The following is a 16,068-nucleotide window of genomic DNA, read 5'->3' as shown; positions in this document are numbered from 1 at the left end:
GAGACATGAAACACGTTGGAGATCCGCATGCCAGGAGGAAGCGCAAGGGCATAGGCTACCGGGTTTACCCTGCGAAGCACTCGGAAGGGACCAACAAAGCGAGGCGCCAGCTTGGGAGTGGGCACTCGAAGGTTGAGGTTGCGGGTGGACAACCATACACGGTCTCCGGCCTGGTAGGAAGGAGCAGGCGCTCGTCTGCGATCAGCCTGGAGTCTCTGGCGCTGCGCAGAGACCTCAAGGGACCTCTGGATCTGTACCCAAGAAGCACGTAGGACGGAAAGGTGATCCTCCACAGCCGGAATATCCTGGGGAGAGAATACCTCCGGTAACACGGCAGGTTGGAACCCATAGTTGGCCATGAAGGGAGACGTCCCAGAGGAAGAGTTCACCGCCGTGTTCCTGGCAAACTCAGCCCAAGGCAGGAGGTCAACCCAATTGTCTTGGTGATCGGAGACATAGCAACGAAGAAATTGCTCCAAGGCCTGATTGGATCGTTCTGCGGCCCCATTGGACTGAGGGTGGTAGGCCGAGGAGAAGGAGAGATGAATCCCCAACTGGGAGCAAAAGGCGCGCCAGAACCTGGACACAAACTGACTCCCCCGATCCGACACAATCTCCTTGGGCAAACCGTGCAACCGGAAGACCTCCCTGGCAAAAATCGTGGCCAACTCCTGTGCAGAGGGTAACTTCTTGAGAGGAACACAGTGGCACATTTTGGAAAACCGATCCACAATCATGAGAATGACCGTATGGCCTCGGGATGCAGGGAGGTCCACAATGAAATCCATCCCCAGGTGTGACCATGGGCGCTCCCCGGTGGCTAAGGGTTGCAGAAGGCCCAACGGAAGGTGCCGAGGAGACTTACTCTGGGCACAAACGGAGCATGCCGCTACATATGCGGCGATGTCGGAACGTAGGGAAGGCCACCAGAACAGACGTGAAACAGCCCAGGACAGCTGATTCTTTCCAGGATGCCCCGCGGTCTTGGAGTTATGGTAGGTTCGCAACAACCGAGTACGCAACTCCTCAGGCACAAAACATCTGCTGTTGGGTCTCCCAGAGGGAGCACCAGATTGAGCCGCCAAAATCTGCTCACCCAGGGGAGAGGTCAGGCTGGTGCGAATGGCGGCCAGGATCTGATTCGGAGGTATGACCGAAGTCGGAATCGACTCCTCCCTGGACAGGTCGGAGTACTGCCGTGATAAGGCATCCGCCCTGATGTTCTTGGAACCGGGTAGGTAGGAGACCACGTAATTAAAACGTGACAAGAACAGAGCCCATCTGGCCTGACGTGGTGTCAATCTCTTGGCCTCAGAGAGGTAGGTCAGATTCTTGTGGTCCGTCAGGATGAGGACCGGAACCACCGAACCCTCGAGCAAGTGCCTCCATTCTTTAAGAGCCTGCACGATGGCCAATAACTCCCTGTCACCAATCTGGTAGTTGCACTCCGCGGAAGACAGTTTCCGGGAGTAAAACCCACAAGGAAGCAGAGGACCCTCTGGTGTTCTACGCTGAGACAGAAGGGCGCCTACTCCCATCTCAGACGCGTCCACCTCGAGGACAAAGGGCAACCCAGGGTTGGGATGCGACAGAATCGGAGCTGACACAAAGGCGGACTTTAGAGCCTCAAAAGCTTGGATGGCCTCGGGCGGCCAGACCTGGGAATTACTGCCCTTCCTGGTCAGATCCGTGAGAGGCTTAGCTAGCATGGAAAAGTCCCTGATGAACTTCCGATAATAATTGGCGAAGCCCAAAAAGCGCTGCAGGGAGCGAAGACCACTGGGCTGGGGCCACTGTAAGACAGCCGAAACCTTCTCAGGATCCATGGAGAACCCCTCAGCGGAAATGATGTAACCTAAGAAGGTTACCTGGGATCGGTGAAATTCGCATTTCTCAAGCTTACCGAACAGCTTGTTCTCTCGTAACCGTTGCAACACTCGTTTGACATCCAGAATGTGGGTCTCCATGGACTCAGAATATACCAAGATGTCATCCAAATAGACCACCACACACTGCTGCAACAGGTCACGGAAAACATCGTTGATGAATTCCTGAAAGAGTGCGGGCGCATTGCACAGCCCAAAGGGCATAACCAAGGATTCATAATGACCGGTCCTGGTGTTAAACGCGGTCTTCCACTCATCGCCCGCCTTGATCCTTACGAGGTTATATGCCGCCCTCAGGTCGAGTTTGGTAAAGACCGTGGCCCCTTTAAGGCGATCGAACAGCTCGGAAATCAAGGGTATCGGATAAGCGTTCTTGATCGTGATGCGATTGAGACCCCTGTAATCGATGCAAGGCCTCAACTCACCGCCCTTCTTTTTCACAAAGAAAAATCCAGCCCCTGCCAGGGACGAGGATTTGCGAATGTGTCCGCGTGAAAGCGCCTCCCTCACGTACTCCTCCATGGCCTCATTCTCCGCTACCGACAGTGGATAGACTTTGCCACGAGGAGGAACGGCACCAGATTGTAACTCGATGGCACAATCGTATGGGCGGTGCGGAGGTAGGGCAACCGCGCGCACCTTATCGAATACATCCCGGTACTCCTCGTATTCAGGGGGCAACAGAGAGTCCGAGGAAGTACACAGCAACTTGACAGGCCCATGGATGCAACTAGCCCCACACTGCGGTGACCACGAGAGGATCTCGGCCGATCTCCAATCGAAAATCGGATTATGCTTCTGGAGCCAGGGGTACCCCAAGACCACCGAGTAGTGTGGAGACGAAATAACCTGGAAGCAGACCGACTCTCTGTGGACGGCACCAATGGCTAACCCCACTGGAAGGGTCTCATGAGTCACGTGTGGCGGCAGAAGGGGTCTGCCGTCTATCGCCTCAAGAGCCAGAGGAGAACCTCGAGCCTGCAGAGGAATGGAATTGGCGGCAGCGAACACACTATCAATGAACAAACCACCAGCACCAGAGTCCACCAACGCCTGGGTCGTCACCGAGCCCCCGACCCAGGAGAGGACAACAGAGATCAGTGGTTTGTCAACACGGGAAACCGGGGACGAGGAGACTCCACCCAAGATCTGCCCCCGACAGGATCTCAGGTGCGAGCGTTTCCCGGACGGTTCGGACATGCCAACCGAAAATGCCCACCGAGACCACAGTACATGCATCGGCCCTTGCGTCTCCGGAGTACCCTCTCCCCCTCGGACAGGCGAGCAAACCCCAGCTGCATGGGTTCACCCCCCGACAAGTCATCCCCAGGAGGTGTGGGAGGAGAGGGAGGCACGGGTGGGACAACAAAGGTAGGCGCCAATCTGTTAGGAGGCCTCCGCAGACTCTCCTTAAAGGAAGGTCTCTCCCTGAGTCTGGTGTCAATCAAAATCAGGAAAGAAATAAGAGACTCGAGCTCCACTGGTAGGTCCTTAGCTGCAACCTCATCCTCAAGGCATCCGAGAGACCATGAGAGAAAGCAGCGACCAGAGCCTCATTATTCCAGCCCACCTCTGCTGCCAGGGTACGAAACTCAATGGCGTATTCAGCTACGGATCGTGAACCCTGTCTGATGGACATAAGGAGCTTCGCAGCAGAGGCAGCAGGAGCCGGCACATCGAATACCTTCCGAAGAGAAGCAACAAAACCGGAAAACTCGGCAACCACCGGATTGTTGTTCTCCCATAAAGGGCTGGCCCAGGCCAAGGCCTTGTCCGAGAGCAGCGAGATTAAGAAGCCCACCTTTGATCTCTCAGTAGGAAAGGCATGTGGCAGCAACTCGAAATAAATGGCCACCTGGTTAAGGAAACCTCGGCACTGAGTTGGCTCTCCCCCAAAGCGCTGTGGAAGGGGGGCAGAACCGGACATACCCCGAAACACCGCAGGCGCAACAACAGGTGTCGGGGTAGACTCTGGCGCAACAACCGGAGCGGCAGTAGGAGCGGGCCCAGGAGCGACAACCGACCCATCGGCAACGGGAGCGAAATGAGCCGTGCGTTCAAGCAGGGTTTGCAACGCCACGGCGAACTGACCCAACAGGTGATCCTGCTGATCAAGTCTGGCAACCAGCGAGGGTAGTGAGGATGGCCCTGTACCGTCCGAATTCATGGCCTGTGGTACCGTGCGTTCAAGCAGGGTTTGCAACGCCACGGCGAACCGACCCAACAGGTGATCCTGCTGATCAAGTCTGGCAACCAGCGTGGGTAGCGAGGATGACCCTGTACCGTCAGAATTCATGGCTTGGTCCTAATGTCACGGAACCATGAACCAGACGTACAACAACAGGTAAGTGAAAATAAGAAAGCTTTATTGAAAAACAAGCTGTAAAGCAAAAGTCCAAACGGATGGCGAAACTGATGCAGAGTCTTTTTGCGAAGCCAGGGGTCAGGAACCAGCAGGGTAGTCAGGCGAAGCCAGGATCAGGAACCAGCAGGGTAGTCAGACAAAGCCAGGATCAGGAACCAGCAGGGTAGTCAGACGAAGCCAGGAACAGGAACCAGAAGCAGCAGCAGTCTTAGAAGCATGTGAACACAGGAGGACCAAGCAGGGAACTGAAGCCACAGACCTCCTATATATATGAGCTAGGCATCCAGCTCCTCCCAGTGGGAAGGAGGAGCCGCAGGGTGGGAGGCTACAAGAAACCCAGAAACCAAGATGGCCGCCAGCACATGTCAAACGAAGGAGAACAGCAAGAAGGTAAGACCATGACAATAACTCTTATTCAATATATCGGTTTTAAAGTTTTTTTGATTATATGCTTTTCAATTACTTAATTTTATATGTCCATAATAGATTTTATACTTTGTAAAGTAGCATGTACAATAACACGGAGCATAGATCTGCCTATGTATATGCTATTCTGATAAAGGAAATTTATACCCACGGGGATACCTATATAAGGAGTCCCGCACTTGTAGACAATACAATTGGCACAATTTCTGTTATATGTATATGAATCTCCTGGGATCTGGTCACTTGCATCCAGGTAGGAAGTACTTTTACTTCCGGACATCGTGTGCATCGGTGAGGAGAGGATGCATGAGTCTTTTTTATGAGCCTTATCCAATGAAAATGGTTAGGCATATTTTCTTTCCGGGTTATGGTGGTGACGGTCCGAGCCGTGTCTTAAGCTAATGATTGGTCCGCGGGTCCTAAAGGGGCTGGTCCGATCGTATGCCGCTGATTGGCTCGGGTCGCGCTGCCTTCCCAGAGTGAGAATGTTTACCTTCCGGGTTGGAGGTGAAGGGGATTGTCCGGGGCACGGACCGGCGATTGGTCCATGTGTCTCCCTATAGGCGGTCACGGGCGAGAGCCGGTGATTGGATGATATCTCTTCCCTCTTCCGGATGGTATGTGTATTTGAGAGGAGCGTGATGGTGCGTGCTCGCGCCCTCCGTAGAAGTCCGTGTGACGAAACATTTAAGGGCGTGAGCACGCATCCATTAGCTGTCACGCAGAGTCGGTGTGCGGGAGCTCTGGCTTTCCTTAATAGGCAGCGGTGAGTCTACCGGCACACGACGGGCTCCATATACTTTCTACATGCTACTATTTGAGTTTGAACATTGTGAGTGTATCTTGTATGGGGGATTGGGAATTCTAATAAAGTGTTGTTTTACGGAATTACACTATGGGTCTTCCCCCTTTCTTTTCCCATACATGATCTGAGGTGTCTGGTGCAGTTTATGCTGAACGGAAGTCCTGATTATATATCAGATTTTGGTCAATCCGGAGAGGTATTACCTGGAATTCGTTTACCACATTGTGGAATATATCCTATATAAGGCGTCCCTTTTGCTAACCTGTGGTGAGTTTTTACTACCTAGGGGGGCACGTACTTTGAGGTGTGGTGACGGTGGTCCACCTTAACAGGAAGCACCATTGGGTGTTCATGGGCTTGCACTCCAGGATCCCACTCAGTATATGAACTGTATCATCTAGCATTTACGGACATTACTCACGTTGCATGGACATCATTTACAGAGAAAAATTTGTTTTGATGTATAATTTTATAATTTTTTGATGTATTGTTTACATAAGTTATTATAATTAGCGCTGCTAGTGTATGTGAGCTTCCTCCGTTTCTCATTATACACCTTTTTGATAGCACAAAAGATATCGCTCTTTTTATGTATAGTATCACCGTAGCAAATATTGTTCTAATCTACAAATGGTATACAGCTGCAAGATTTGAAGTGGTTAAAATATATAGTAACAGCTACAAATTTGAAAATAATTTATTGTGCTATACATTCTACTGTCTGACAGTCAATTCTTTGGAATCGAGATACAAAGGTCAGTTGGTTCAATCAAACTGTAGTAACCATGTAATCAGAAAGTAAATAAACTTCCGTGGAAATGAATTGTTTTATTGTTCTGAATAAAGCATTACAGAGCTCGTCATACCATTGCTACTGTCTTATCTGTTGTCAATTTATATTTTCCTTTTTTATTTATTAACATAGCTTGCTTTCCTCTAAGTCTGTATCATTCAGTAGCTTACTGCAGGGTTAAGAATGACTCGTTGTCGGACAGACTGTATACAGAGACCTCTCTCTCTTGTATTCTACAAGCTAGGGAAAGTGGTGGGCAGGTACCCCTGGTGGTTTCTCCTTATTCCCATGGTGATATCTGCCGGTCTGGGAGCTGGCTTTTACTTTTTACCTCAAAGGCAGGCTAATGACTTAGAAAATGAATTCACCCCAATAGGAGGTCCAGCTAAATCTGAGAGGGAATTTGTGAGGACACACTTCCCAACCAACGACTCCGGGCATTTCTCTGCACAAAGACTTTATACAGAAGGCTCTTTTGTCTCTCTCATTGCTGTCAGTATATCTGATAATATTATAAATGTTGATTCATTCAGAGAGCTTGTGAGGCTGAATGAGATGGTGCAGAATCTTAGCGTCACATTAAAAGAACAGAATGCTAATGTGATCCTGAATTTCCAGCAGCTCTGTGCAAAAGACAAGGGGGGCAAATGTGTGCCAATAAACCCACTCTTATCCAAAGTACAAAGTAATGTAGACCTGATAGAGACAATAAATATTAGCTACCCCATGTTTGAAAGGACAACATTCCTGGGAACATACTTGGGTGGGGTGACACTGACCCCCAACAATACTGTACAGAGGGCAAAAGCAGTAAGGCTAGTGTATTATGTCAGAGAGGACAACCAGCAAGACAGAGAAAGAAGCCTGCAATGGATTGAACACTTTATCAAATATGTGTCTCAGAATATAGAAATGCTACAACTGAAGACTATACAGGTAAGGAAAATTATTTTATTTTTTCTGTTTTTTTTTTTTATTTATTTATTTTTACGTTGAAAAGATAGATAAAATAGATAGATAGATAGATAGATAGATAGATAGATAGATAGATAGATAGATAGATAGATAGATAGATAGATAGATAGATAGATAGATAGATAGATAGATAGATAGATAGATAGATAGATAGATAGATAGATAGATAGATAGATAGATAGATAGATAGATAGATAGATAGATAGATAGAGAGAATGCGTGTCACCCCTATATATATTAATATTATACTTCTAATCAAGGCTACCTGAGTTGTTGGACAAAGCTTGAAAGCATTAACTACAGCTTTTAACAACAACTATATACAGTATACAATACAGTCAACCCCCACAAAGTAGCATAGTAAGTTCAGAATTCACGGCCTCAGTCATTCTCTGATTTTTTTACCCTACTTATACCAAAGAAAACGACAGCGCATACCAAGGAAAACACGCTTGCATGAATTACAGCACATGTAGGGGTGACATCGATATTTTACATTCAAACACTGCTGAGACATAGCAGTACAGTACTGTATAGTATACAGGTTTACCTTTACATTCTTTTATTTATTTTTTTGAGGGTAATGTATTAAGCTGAGTTTGAAGTAAAATTAAAAGTGTTTTGGGAGCATATTTGGGGGCATATTTAGGGTTTAAACTATAAAAATAGGCATTTATAGGCATTTTTTTTTACCACATCCAAAATTCGTGAATTTCGGGGGTCGACTGTATATATCATTTTTTTCAGGGGTCAAACTGGCCATTTGATGATATAAGAGGTCCTTCCTATTGCAGTGAACAGAAATCACATAGTGGAGTGTGAGACCTGCTCAGTACAGTAGTACGCTGCGCTCAGGCCAGCAAGATGACCTACCATAGAAGGTTTTTCAATAACAGCCTGGGCTTACAGAAAGTGGTTTAATTTATGCTGTCAATTAAGTCAATATCGAGGAAACTAAAAAAATCTAGTAGGGAAGGGAAGAAAATTACTTTGGGGTGGGGGGTGATAGATTGAAGAGAAAAAAAAAATTACTGTTCTACTTTAAATTTGACCAAATTTAGGTTGATTTTGCATTTTCTTAGTGTAGTTTTTTTTTTTTTTTTTGCTAATGTTTTTAATTAGTATTTTAAAAACAAGTTTAAATTATTTAAATTAAAAAAAGTGAAACAAATGTGTTTAAAAAATAATTTATGATATATAAACCTGATCACTACAGATTTCTGTTCTTTGTGCATGGTTTGCTGCAAGACATACTATACAAGAAAATAATTGTAGCAATGTCCTGTAATGAATAACAAAGCTGCTGCCCAGAACTGTTCTTAGTAAAATATCTTGTTTTCTTTCACTCTAGATATCTTACTTTTCATCAATATCACGACAACAGGAGTTTGAAGGAACAACAAAAACTGCGATTCCTCTGTATTCAATCACATATTTTATCACAATATTCTTTTCTATTACATCATGTGTAAGGTAAGTTAAATATAAGCACTAAATTAAATATACTTGCCCCTGATTTTTTTTTAATTTTACAATATACTATACTGAGATATTTTATTCAAACAATACCTCCCTTACTCTGTGCTTCAGAATGTTAAATAGAAAGTGCTACAAAACCCTCCAAAACTCAATGCATCTACATTAAAGTATACCCCATAAATCATAACAGAATTAATATGCAGTGCTAATTAATAATAATGAATTAATTTTATTCCCAAAAAAATACATACTGTAAACTATATATTCCATACATTAAAATACTTCAGAATATTTTAATGTATGGAATTTAGTGTTTATGTGTTGATGTATTATTATTATTATTATTATTATTATTAATAATTAGCGCTGCAAATTAATTCTGTTATATTTTACTATTCTTTTCCACTATATGGAAAATAGGACACATATAAAATACTTCACTAATTTGTAAAATTAAACCAATGATAACAGCAATATTACAAATAATCATAATACTAGATGCAATATTAGAAGCGGTTTTAAAGCTGAATTCCATCCCAAAAAAAATGGTAAAAAAAAAGAAATAAAAACATATTTTAAACTTCCACAATTTCTAATAAAATGCACTATTTGTAATATATCCTGGGCCATGACTGAATGTTTGATTCACAGGATCCCCACACGTTATCTTTAGTAAATAACCCCTATATCTGTGCTCAGGTATGCAGGAGAAATATTTAAGAAAGACAGTCTTCCAGTATTTATATTAGCATTTTAACCACTTGCCGTCTGAGATAACTTCGTCATTTTTCACATACATGCATTTTTTTGCTAGAACATTACTTAGAACCTCCAAACATTATATATGTCACAGGATATTTGTGCATTCATTTCTAAAGCCCCATTATTCAGGAAGAAATACCCTTAAATTAATTTTAGTACAAACAAACACAACATAATACCCATTTTTTGGGTAAAATTTAAAAGATTATGTTGCATTGAGTAAACAGATACCAAAAATGGCAAGATTTAAGAAATTGCATACTCCTGTGAAATGGTGACACACTGGATGGTAACTAAAATGTTCCTCCCTAGACAATGCTTTAGAGTTAAATGTGAGCACTAAAATGTTTGCTCTCACTCTGATGTTCATGGTGATACCTCACACATGCATATGCGTGCAAGACATACATGTGTATTTTCATGTAAGCATTGGGGAACGGGGGGGGGGGGGGGGGCTTTTCCTTTTTTTTTCTTTTTTTTTACATTTCTTTTATTTAATATTATTTTTTACACTTTTAACATTTTTTTTATTAAAAATTATTGCTATCACAAGGGATAAACAACTGCTTGGGCAGTGACAGGTCCTCTATATGGAGAAATTTGAGGTCTGCTAGACCCTTGATCCTTTTTCAGCCAGGTAAAGTAAAACCAAAAATGATTAAAACCTTGTCACTTCTGACTTCGTTCATCACAATAAGCGGGAGGAACGAATGTTTCTCAATCTCCCCTGAGCACTGTAACCCAACCACTTACAGTGGTCCCAAGCACCCTGAAGGGATGGAAGATCCGGGGAACGGTGGTGGGTGGCCACTTGGGGGGATACTATTCCGAGTGATAATTTTTACAGTAAAGCCAATCACTGGTTGCAGCTGCAACCACGATCCTGGTATGCCTGCTGGCAGTCCATTATGTGTATATATATATATATATATTTATATATATATATATATATATATATATATACACACACACACACACACACACACACACTTACGCTAAGCAGGAAGCGGCTAAAACATTTGCATTTTGATAAATTCATAACTTATAACTTGTGTGTCAAATAAAACTTAATCTTTGGCTGTACTTTAACTTCACAAATCTCAGACCAAAAATTGTATAATTACAAACACATATTTACTGAAATCTTGCATCTCTGTTTTTTTAAAGGCGTGACTGTGTGAGGAATAAAACTTGGGTGGCCTCTTTTGGAGTGATTTCTGCTGGGTTAGCTGTACTTTCTAGTTTTGGTCTTTTGTTACTTTGTGGAGTGCCTTTTGTTGTCACAGCAGCAAATGCTCCATTTCTCATTTTAGGTAAGTTTCAAACATACTTGTTTATAAGTAAATCAGTATTAGATAGCAGACATGGATACACTTATGTAGAGGAATATGTAGGATGCCAAACTCCTTATGAAAATACTAATTACTTGATGACAATCCAAAAAACTCATGACTTGATGCCAACTCATATGCATGAAGGTAAAAAAACTTTCTGTGTGCAGAAGCCCCCCCCCCCCTAATACTTACCAAAGCCCCAGCGCGATCCAGCGATGTGCATGAGAGCCTCGGCTCTTCGGGGACTCTACCTCCTCATTGGTTGAGACGAGAAGAAAGACGGGGAGAGACTAAGCCACGTCTCTGTGTCTGAATAGACATGCAAAGCAGCAGCTCAGGAGTGAGCCTGCTTGAGTGCCCCCACAGCAAGCTGTTTGCTCTGGGGGCACTTGCAAGGAGGGAGGGGCCAGGAGCACTGGCGGGGGACTCAAGAAGAAGAGAATCGGGATTGCCCTGTACAAAACCACTGCAAAGAGGAGGTAAGTATAACAAGTTTAATATTTTTAAAAAAACAAAAAAAAACTTGCCTTTAATATCACTTTAGATACCGTTTGATTTGCTCACCCACCCCCAACAATTTTGCATATACAGTATCCCACAAAAGTGAGTACACCCCTCACATTTTTGTAAATATTTTATTATATCTTTTCATGTGATAACACTGAAAAAAAGACACTTTGATACAATCTAAAGTAAGTGGGTGTACAGCTTGTATAACAGTGTAAATTTGCTGTCCCCTCAAAATAACTCAACACACATCCATTAATGTCTAAACTGCTGGCAACAAAAGTGAGTACACCTCATAAGTCAAAATGTCCTAATTGGGCCCAAAGTGTCAATATTTTGTGTGGCCACCACTACTTTCCAGCACTGCCTTAACCCTCTTGGACATGGAGTTCACCAGAGCTTCACAGGTTGCCACTGGAGTCCTCTTCCACTCCTCCATGACGACATCACGGAGCTGGTTGATGTTAGACACCATGCGCTCCTCCAACTTCCATTTGAGGATGCCCCACAGATGCTCAATAGGGTTTAGGTCTGGAGACATGCTTGGCCAGTCCATCACCTTCACCCTCATCTTCTCTAGCAAGGCAGTGGTTGTCTTGGAGGTGTGTTTGGGGTCGTTATGTTGGAATACTGCCATGCGGCCCAGTCTCCAAAGGGTATCATGCTCTGCTTCAGTATGTCACAGTACATGTTGGCATTCATGGTTCCCTCAATGAACTGTAGCTTGCTTCCCAGTGTCGGCAGCACTCATACAGCCCTAGACCATGACACTCCCACCACCCTGCTTGACTGTAGGCAAGACACACTTTTGCTTGTATTTCTCCTGGTTCGCCACACACGCTTGACACCGTCTGAACCAAATAAGTTTATCTTGGTCTCATCAGACGACAGGACATGATTTCAGTAATCCATGTCCTTAGTCTGCTTGTTTTCAGCAAACTGTTTGCGGGCTTTCTAGTGCATCATCTTTAGAAGAAGCTTCCTTCTGGGATGACAGCCATGCAGACCAATTTGATGCAGTGTGCGGCGTATGGTCTGAGCACTGACAGGCTGACCCCCCGACCCTTCAACCTCTGTAATGCTGGCAGCACTCATACGTATATTTTCAAAAGACAACCTCTGGATATGACGCTGAGCATGAGCACTCAACTTCTTTGGTCGACCATGGAGGGAGAATGGCTAATTGGGCCCAATTTGGACATTGAGAGGTATACTCACTTTTTTTACCAGCTGTTTAGATGTTAATGGCTGTGTGTTGCTTATTTTGAGGGGACAGCAAATTTACACTGTTATATAAGCTGTAAACTCACAACTTTACATTGAAGCAAAGTGTCATTTCTTCAGTGTTGTCACATGAAAAGGTATAATAAAATGTTTACAAAAATGTGAGGGGTGTACTCACTTTTGCGAGATACTGTATCTCATCGTGTCTCTTCTTACAACTTGTTACTTTTAAGTGGGTCCAGTTATATTGTAAATGTACTATAATAGCAACCAGATTAAACATTCCTGTATATTAAGAACCCATTTCCAGAAATGCATATGGCACATACAGATCTTGTCTAGTTAACCGGTTGCCGACCGCCGCACGACTATATACTGCGGCGGTCAGCCCCGGCCAGGCAGAGTGACGTATGGGTACGTCACTCGCCTGTCACTGACTTGAGAGCCAATTGCGGGCGGGTGCGCACCCGCCGAGGCACGCGCCCGCCGCGGCTCGTTCACTGACAAGTCAGTGCGTGTGACCGGTGGACCCGATGTCCGCCGGTCACACTACGATCGCTCCGGTAAAGGGAGAAAGGCGGAGCGGCTTATGTAAACAAGTCGCCCGTCATTCTCCCTGGTGTAAAAATGAAGATCAGACGGTTCTACTATTTTTACACCAATAGCCATGTCCCTATACAGGTTCAATCACGCCCCTAGGACACACTTAACCCCTCCCTCTCCAATACAGTTAACCCTTTCCCTGCCAGCATATGTATAGCACTGATTACTGCAGTAATGTCACTGGTAACCCCAAAAGTGTCAAAAATGTCAGTCAAGGGTCCGATCTGTCCGCCGCAATGTCGCAGTACTGAAAAAAAATCGCAGATCGCCGCCATTACGCGTTAAAAGATTAAACACCAAAAATGACAAATATCTTTCCCTTTGTTAGTAAACGCGATAACTTTTGCACAAACCAATCAAAATATGCTTTTTGCGATTTTTTTTTACCAAACATATGTAGCATAAAACAAATTGGCCGAAAATGTTAAAAAATTTTGATTTTTACATTTTTTTGGGGGGGAATTTCATATAAAAAAATGTGAAAAATATTGTTATTTTTGCAAAATTTACGCTCTTTTTTTGTTTATAGCGCATGATCAAAAAATCGCACAGGTGATCAAATACCACCAAAAGAAAGCTCTGGTTGTGGGAAAAAAAGGACGTCAAAATTTGTTTAGGTACAGCGTCGCACGACCGCGCAATTGTCCGTTAAATTCACGCAGTAAAAAATCGCAAAAAAACCCCTGGTCTTTTAGCAGCCAAATCCTCCGGGGCTTAAGTGGTTAAAGAATATGTTTAAGAAAATATCTTACTAAAAATAACTGTAATAATTAAGTTAATGCTAATATGATGTGTCAAATGTGTCTATGTGGGTATATACTAAATCCAGATTTGTTTTTTCTGTATTGTTTTTACATTTTCTCACATTTATTTTTTATTAATAACATAATATAAAGTACACCTAGACTGGGTACCAAAGAAATGGACAAGAGAATGCCATGTATAACAAGTGTTGTTTCTGTTTATGGTTTATTGATGTAATAATATGCTTTCCTTTTAGGTGTTGGAGTGGATGACATGTTTATTATGGTTTCCAGCTGGCAGCAAACTAAAGTTAAGAGTCAAGTTGAAGAAAGAGTGGGCAAGACATATGAAGAAGCTGCAGTCTCCATAACAATCACAACCCTCACAGATGTCCTAGCTTTCTATATAGGAATTATGACTTCTTTTGGCTCCGTGCAATCTTTCTGTATTTATACTGGAACAGCTATACTGTTCTGCTTCCTGTATAATATCACTTGTTTTGGTGCGTTTTTAGCCCTCAATGGGAGAAGAGAAGAGAGTAACAGGCACTGGTTAGTTTGTAAAAAAGTGCCAGAGCAAAAAGATGGCCAACGTTCCGCTTTCTATAATGCTTGTTGTGTTGGAGGAACATTCAGTGCAATCACTGGTACAGAGACTGACCATCCCATGACAAATTTCTTCCAAAAATATTATGGTCCATTTCTAACCAACATCTGGACTAAGATCATTGTGTTAGTTCTTTATGGTGGATATTTAGCTGGCAGCATATACGGGTGCTTTCAGGTACAGGAAGGAATTGATTTACGTAACTTGGCTCCTGACAATTCCTATGTCCGTTCTTTCTATGACAATGAAGATTTATATTTTGATGACTATGGTCCCAGAGTTATGGTTGTGATAACACAGGAAGTTTCTTACTGGGATGTAGACGTCCGTAATAAAATTGACAGGTGTATGGAGTCGTTTAAATTAATCCCCTATGTTAGTGAAGACCTCTCTGAGTCCTGGTTGAAAACATACATAGGGCTTGCTGAAATTCTTAAACTGGATATAAATAATAGAAATAACTTTATAGGAAATTTATCAAAACTTCCAGATTTTAAACAAGATGTGGACATTCAGTCAGGAACTATAAAAGCTTCTCGTTTCTTCATCCAGACTATGAATGTCACTTCTGCCGTTGACGAGAAAAACATGCTAAATCAGGTCCGGGACACAGCAAAGAGCTGTGAGGTCCCTGTCCTTGTGTATCACCCAGCATTTATTTACTTTGATCAATATGCTGTAATCATCCAGAACACAATTCAAAATGTTGCTGTAGCTGCTATTGTTATGCTTGTTATTTCTTTACTGCTAATTCCAAGCCCTCTGTGTTCCCTCTGGGTGACTTTTGCTATAGCATCTATTATTGTAGGGGTCACAGGATTCATGGCTTTGTGGGATGTTAACTTAGATTCCATATCCATGATCAACCTTGTCATTTGTATTGGGTTCTCCGTGGATTTCTCAGCTCATATTTCATATGCCTTTGTTTCAAACAAGAAATCCACGGCAAATGAGAGGGTGATTGATGCATTGCACTCTCTTGGCTATCCTATATTACAGGGAGGTCTCTCCACCATCCTGGGTGTCATAGTACTCTCCACTTCAGAGAGCTACATCTTCAGAACATTTTTCAAGATCATATTCCTTGTTATCGCCTTGGGAATGCTCCATGGACTGGTTGTTCTTCCGGTGCTATTAGCATTGTTTGGAGCTTTTGGCAAAAAACAGGACAATGAGAAGAAAATACATTTGTCACAAATTAACAATGTTCCACAAAATGTATTTTATGTAACCAAAAAACATGTTGTGACACCTATCTATATGAATGGTGCATTCTTTCCTGATCCGGACTGTCCATAATTTATTTTGACTCTACATTTGTTAAATAGTTATTTATGTCATTTAAACTGAAGTAGTCATGGAAAAGTGATAATAAAGGTTTTATGTAAAATTAAAATATTACATTTTATTTTATTTTGAATTAAAAGAGTATTTTAATCAAATGGTCACACAAATTCTCAGGAAGTGTGCAATTAATGTTACCATATATAAAAATTTCTACATTACTTGTCAGCAGGCAAAATACATTTTTTTCATTCTTTACATCACCAGACCAATGA

The 16,068-nt window shown here is 43.2% G+C and overlaps 1 protein-coding gene across 1 annotated transcript; it reads left to right on the top strand.

Moving 5' to 3' along the window:
• The first annotated feature begins 6,449 nt into the window (after positions 1-6,449).
• PTCHD3 (patched domain containing 3) lies at positions 6,450-15,812 on the top strand. The gene is made up of 4 exons (XM_082259279.1): positions 6,450-7,211; positions 8,602-8,723; positions 10,659-10,804; positions 14,160-15,812. Exons 1-4 carry the CDS (start codon positions 6,459-6,461, stop codon positions 15,806-15,808), a joined length of 2,670 nt encoding a protein of 889 aa, XP_082115405.1. The 5' UTR covers positions 6,450-6,458; the 3' UTR covers positions 15,809-15,812.
• The last annotated feature ends 256 nt before the right edge of the window (positions 15,813-16,068 follow it).

Source organism: Pelophylax lessonae (assembly GCF_965119305.1).
Source record: "Pelophylax lessonae genome assembly, chromosome: 5".
Lineage (NCBI taxonomy): Eukaryota > Metazoa > Chordata > Amphibia > Anura > Ranidae > Pelophylax > Pelophylax lessonae.
The sequence above is the reverse complement of the archived record's forward strand: the minus strand, read 5'-3'. Positions and strand labels throughout refer to the sequence as shown.